This window comes from Artibeus jamaicensis, unplaced genomic scaffold (assembly GCF_021234435.1).
Source record: "Artibeus jamaicensis isolate MK-2021 breed Jamaican fruit bat unplaced genomic scaffold, CSHL_Jam_final scaffold_916, whole genome shotgun sequence".
Taxonomy (NCBI): domain Eukaryota; kingdom Metazoa; phylum Chordata; class Mammalia; order Chiroptera; family Phyllostomidae; genus Artibeus; species Artibeus jamaicensis.
In genome coordinates, this window is record NW_026522059.1 from 23,796,155 (window position 1) to 23,802,578 (window position 6,424).

The window sequence follows — 6,424 nt, forward strand, 5'->3', positions numbered from 1 at the left end:
TTTGTTTAATACCTTTGTTAAAAAAGTTACATATTAGAAAATGGGGAAATGACTAAAATGCAAATAAGTCCACTCTTGATCTGCCCTGGTGATGAGGAAGAGCAAATATATCAAAATTCAAAATCCACATATCTAGTCCCAAATATCTCATTTTAGCAAACATATTAGTTTCAATCTTTTCTCTCAAAACTTTTTCCAGTGATAATAACTAATAGCAAAATTTGTGGGGGGTTTTGTTCATTTTTATCATGTGAACGAAGACCCAATCGGTCCTTAAATAGTCCTCAAAGAGCAGAAATAACATGGATGAGACCTTGAATGGTTCATGAACAGGAGAAGTGAGTGACCTAACCATAACAAAGTGAACTTAATTTACACTAACTACTCTGTAGGCAAAACATAAATACAGATATAGTCTATACCCTTGATGTGATAATTAATGAATATCGTAATTTGTACCCACAATTTCCCAGAACAAGTTGATGTATAAATATTTTCATTAACCCTTAAATATATAAATTTTAAATTATCAGAAGAAGTAAATCATCTAATTATATTTTTTTTACAACTGAATAGCACCGACTTAAGTAATGTTTGAGGTCACATCATATTTTCTATGTCTATGTTTAAATAGCTCAGGAAATAAAATTTACAAAAATTTATTGTTAACCACAAGATATATAAAATAAACACTGACATCGTATGTGAAATTCAGAGGTGCTCACATGCCTTGTAATTGAATCAGTAAACTATATTATCCACAAGGTCTCTAACTACAATTCATAGAAAAGTTTGAACTTCTTTGTCCACTTAAAAAAATACTTTGATCCCTCATATTAAACCTCATGGTCTTCCTTACTCCATAATTTTACAAATGAACCACTTTGGAAAGCTACCAGAAGTGGAAAACAGAAGAGCTGTTCTTTCCAAGTCATATCACCAAGTTTTGGTCTAAACTCTTTTACAGCAACTGGGAACAAAATGCTCTCGCATTCATATTCTCAATGTTGATTCCACCAAACTTAAAAAAAAAACAACTGCCCACACGATTAATGATCTTTTATTCTCCTGAAAACCAGAATCCGTGTACTAGCCATCTTAAAATCTGCCTACTTTTTAACCTACTAAATATTATTCCTAGGTTTTTTCCAGAAAATCCTATGTATTAATGTATCTCACATTTGTAACTAATGAATTTGTTTACCTTACAGTGAGCACCAATCTATTTATTTAATTGATAGAACAATTATTCTACAAAAGGTATCGCCCTTTATTGCATGGCCAGTGTAAACACGGGTGCTCCAAAATGCTACTCAGCCAAAAATGTAGACAATGAAATTCATGTCATGAGACTTATCATAAACCAAAAAGGAAGGCTTATTTCTAATGTTGTATTTCATTAGTCTTCAAATTCAGGTGAAATAAGTAATTTGTTTCAAAGCAAAAAACCTGTCAATAATTGGCAGGTGAAAGCAAGACAACCTGAGTATGAGTGATGATTGATGTATTTCAATTGTGACTAGCATTCCCAAACCTTTTTAAAAAATAATATTAATGATGATACGGTAGATAACCCCCAAATTATAAATTAAGTATTAATATAAGAAACACTAAAAGCTCTATACTACAACAATGAAAACTAACCACAATCACTTCTTTGAAAACCATACTTTCAAGGCTCTAAAGATGATTCAGTTAAAGGTTTTCACACTAACAAATATTAAATAAATTTAATATGCAACATCCTCATTTAAAAATCATAATAAAGCATTTAATATTACCTACTCTTATGAAAAGTAGCATGAAACATGAAAACACCACTGCACAAGCCAGGGACTCATATGGCCTGAAAGTATTAGATCATCTCAAATAACAGGAAGGTAATTTATTCAATATGAACAGATTCCAACTTCTGCACTAACCCTTCTACAAAACTGCTAACAAGATTATTCTTAACATGGAACATTTTACTTTCCAAGTGCATATTAAATTCCCAATATCTACTTCACTTCTCAAAATAAATTATGCCTCTAAATTCACCCTTTCTTTTTCTTTTGCCACAAATTATTTGGTATAGGAACTACACTGAACATTTATATTCATTATATTCCATGTTTGGAAACATCCAGTAATCTAAAAGTTTTCAGAGAGCTGTAGATGTACTTCAGTGGTATGAAGAGTGTTTTGTCCTAACCTTGTATGGGAAGAAAACATTTCTTTCCTCCCTTTTCCACCTCTACCTTAAATACTTGGCAGCATTCGCACGCAACAAATAACCAAACAATTATTTTCCCAGAGCCGGTACATTTCAGTGTGACTGAAGTTGGGGCCCCCACAGGGCAGTACACACATGACCAGAGACAACAGCTTGGAGAAGACAGTAAAACTACGCACACAAACACGTTTACTAATCCTAAAGAGATGCGTTGGTAAAAGAAAAAAAAATCATCGTTTCTGTCATAAATTTTGCAGCACAGCCCCAGAATGGAGAACAATCTGGGCAATTTATTGGCATATTGGCAGGAGGTGATAAGGCTAAAAACAACCACGGCCAGCAGCTGTGCGCGGAGATGGGCTGATAGCGCGATGCGGCTCCCACACCACACACCTCCCCTCCTATCAGGGCTTTTTATCAAACCAGGATGACAATAATAGCTTAGGAGAGAAAGCTTCGGAGGGGAGGGCAGAAAATATAGTCTTGGAATAGGAGAAAAAAATCTGAATTTTGGGACAAAACATGGGGGCAAAATACATAATTTATCACTGTATTATCGGGAAATCCAGGCAGTCTAATCAAGGAGCACTGAGTGACTATTTTTTGCCTTATCATCCAAAGTGGTGGAAACGGAGAAGGAATTATCAGGCTTCTGCAGATTGCTGGGCTGGAATTTTAATGGTAATAATCGGGTTTCTGATGGTATATCTTCTCCGCTTATCTTTCCCATTATCTCCTCTTATCTGGCCAGTCATCATAGCAAATTAATGGTGCTCTTTCAGCGTCGCCTTTTTATCGCTGCCCGGAGAGCACCCAAGGGGAAAGAATAAGCAAAATATTAAAATACTGCATAAATCACAATTTTAGATAGCAGGGAACTGTACACAGTAAAAGAGAAAAAAAAAAAAACTGTGCCCAACAACCTTTTTGTCCTTTAAATTGACTGTCTCCAGAGTTTCTGGTCTGAGCTGACTTTTGCTTGTCATAGTTGCTCTAAACTGGGTGTGTGTTATCAGCAGTGCCAAAGCTTTATTTTCAAATTCAGGACATTTCCAAGTTGAAAATGCAGTTTCATTAGTTGCACAAAATGCCCTTCTTTCAAAAAGCAGTTTTTATGGTATTTTCCCAACTGACATTTGATCCAGAATATCAGAAGCAAGTGTTTGTAATAATAACAATAACAGTCATAATAACAGTCAGCTGCACTTCTTATAAACTACTAAATTTACAGGGAGAGACCTATCATAGTAACGACTTTGAGGATCAAGGCAAACTTCTCCATCTGCAGAACTGCTCTTACGCCTGGACAGGCAAAAAGGAGACAAATGTCGATAGGCTGCAACCAAAATGACTTTACAGCTAGTCAGACCACATTTAACTATTCCACCGCCACCATCCCCCCAAACGCCCAGCCATTAGAGAGCACTACTCTAATATCACAATTCGGGGACCTTCAATTTGTCATTTTCCTTAACAGTACAAGGCGAGGAGTGTGTCCACATTTGCATAGATTATCACCATGACCCCAAATGGAATCCCAAACTGCGACTGTGTTAATAATACATACGTATGCACACACTACCACGCAAAGATCACTGTGAATAAACGTAAATATATTTGTTCACTCTCCAATAAGAGAACTTTCAAGCTTTTTTTAATAGTTAATAAATCACAGGTTTCAAATAAGCCACTAAAATGTTTTATGACCTATAACACAAGTGTAGCATCAGCAATTAGTTCCAACACTTTAATCTTCAATTATATGAGGTGGACACAGAAGGATAGAAAAAAAAATTTAATGTAGCTAATTGAGAAGATAACAAAGTAGAATCAGATGGTCTTCGTGTCATACAATCAATTAATATTAATTATTTATTAACAATCTAGACAACAGCCCTGAACTAAAAACCATTTGTATTTACTGTTTATAATCATATCATATAATATGCAGTTTTTCTACTAGAAAAATACAACACTGACACAGAAGGACGCGATCGATTTAGTACTAAAAAGTAAAAGGCAATTAGGTACAACCATGAATAATCACTGTAAAAAAGTGAAAGTCTTCAAGAACAATATCTCTACTTGATTAAAACTGCTTTGAGCCAAAAGTTAAGTCCAGTCCTTGCACAGAATAGTAACTGAAGTATAAAAGGAGAAGCCCACTAAATAAAAGCTACAGTTGTGTATGAGAGGCAACGATTGTACACGGATATAGAGATCTCAACCCTCAACTGCAGCAACCTGCTTATAACGGGGGCCCTATTTCACTCTGGAAAAGTTGATTGGCACGATTTATTGTTAAACTACACCAAACAGAATGTTCAACTTTTGGGCGTGGGATAGGTGTGGTTAATAATCAAAAGGGAGGGTTTCTATTAAACCCTTATTAAAATTGCACAATAATCAGTTTTCAACTAGTTGCCCGACTTTAAACAAGACGAAGTGGACAAACCACAAGGCTGGCAAAAAAAAAAATACACTAGTAACGCTGTTTCTCCTTTTCGGCCAAAGCGTTGAAGACATGTCGCAGGGCAACAGAACACCATTGGAGTAATTGTCCCCTAGACAAGAAAAGTTGACCGAGTTGAGAGCTCTGCGAAAGTGTGTATTTTGGGCAGGTGCCTGTTGCCCTGCTGTGCCCCCTGAAAGTCACCCAGGTGCTCAGGGGCTCGGGGGCTCTAGGTCAGGCTCTCTCCTGCGCACCGGCGGCCTTGAACTCACAGAACTTAGGTGCTGGGAAGTGTCGGGCGGCCCCTCCCAGCGAGGACTCACCGCGCCTGCAGGGCCAGACGCAAACCGAATCGCCACTCCGCCGAGCGTCCCGGCCCCCGAAACCAAAGGAGCCCTGAACCGCGGGCGCGACCTGCTCGTCCCAAGCCCAGAGCCCCCTGGGAGGAGGCGCATGGCCGCCCGCTGCAGAGGCGCGAACTTTTACACCTACTTTTTGTTTCGCTTCGGGTCTGGCGTGGCTCTGGCACCGCCCAAGATCAGGAGACCCGGACCCTGATTTCTCACCGCCTAGAGACTTCGCCTGCCTAGCCCCGAGGTCTCCACCAGCTTTTCGGAGAACTAAGTTCTCACCCTCGATGCTAAAAGTGGCCCCCAAGAGAAGCACCACGTCGATCGCAACAACAATGACAACGACCAAAATCATAATCATCTAAATGAGTGGAGTTGCCCAGGGAGGCTCAACGATAAGCGGTGACCAAGTACAGACAGGGGTTGGAATTAAAAAGAAACCCGGGAGCGCAAAGAGTGAGCGGAGAAGGCGTGGGATGTTCGCTGCAGCCTCTTGGTCGGCGCTCCGGCTGTCTGTCTGTCTGTCTGTGGCTGCCTAGCTTCCCTCCAGATGCTCAGGCAAAGTTTGACAAATCCGGGGAATCAGGAGCGGATTGACCCGAGTCTCCCTCCCTTTCCCGCCCCGCGCGCCCCCCTCCCCAGAAATAATCCCACCAACTCCCAGCCCCGCGTGCAAACTTACGTTTGATCTGCCGGGGTTTGCTCTGCTTTCGCCGGGACATCTCGGCGGCGGCCGCTGCTACTGGGGCTCCCGCGGTCCCCGCGGTCCCGGCTGCCGCTCTCTCAGCTCCCGCCTCTCCCGCCGCCGCCGCTGGCCAGGCTCGGGCCGCCGCCGGCCGGACTCCAGGTGCTCCGGGCGCGCGGGATCCGGGAGCTGGGCTCCTCCGGGAGCCGCGGATCCACGTTTGGCGAGGAGCAGGCAAATGAGAAGACAGAGGGGGGCAGAGAGAGTGTGACAGTAGGGAGGGGAGGGGAGAGTGGGGGAGCGATGGGGGTGGGGGGACGGGAATTTACAAACGGATGGACAGGGAGAGAGAAAGGGAAAGGGGGGACCGGGAAAGAAGGAACAGAAGGAGTGAGGGAAAGGAGGGCGAGCCGAAGGGAGAGGGGCGGACGGCGCGGGAGAAGGAGCGCGCTCGCTCTCCCCTGGCCCCGGCGTGCGGGGCAGATTCCCGAGCGTGCCGCCGCCGCTCCGGGCCGCGCAGCTCGCGCTCTGCCGCGGGAGGTGGCGAGGCGCGCGAGGGAGGGGCGCGCCGGGGTTGTGGGGAGGGGAGACTATTCCATCAGCGAAAGGAGGATTGGCTGCATCTGAAGCCAGTCCGGACGCACACCAGGGCCCCGGCCTAGGTCGGGTGGGGTGCAGGGGAGCACGGTGGGGGGTTGGAGGGTGAGAGGCGTGGGGAGGGC

At 43.0% G+C, this 6,424-nt stretch overlaps 1 protein-coding gene across 2 annotated transcripts in view; it reads right to left on the minus strand.

The window, feature by feature from the left end:
- Window positions 1–6,223, minus strand: part of ZFPM2 (zinc finger protein, FOG family member 2) — a 443,641-nt gene extending 437,418 nt beyond the window's left edge. For both annotated transcript variants that reach the window (XM_037133398.2, XM_037133397.2), the window contains exon 1: window positions 5,700–6,223. In XM_037133398.2, coding sequence (XP_036989293.2) covers window positions 5,700–5,739 — 40 coding nt within the window. In that variant the 5' untranslated portion in view covers window positions 5,740–6,223. The remainder of the gene's footprint in view (window positions 1–5,699) is intronic.
- Between the last annotated feature and the right edge of the window lie 201 nt (window positions 6,224–6,424).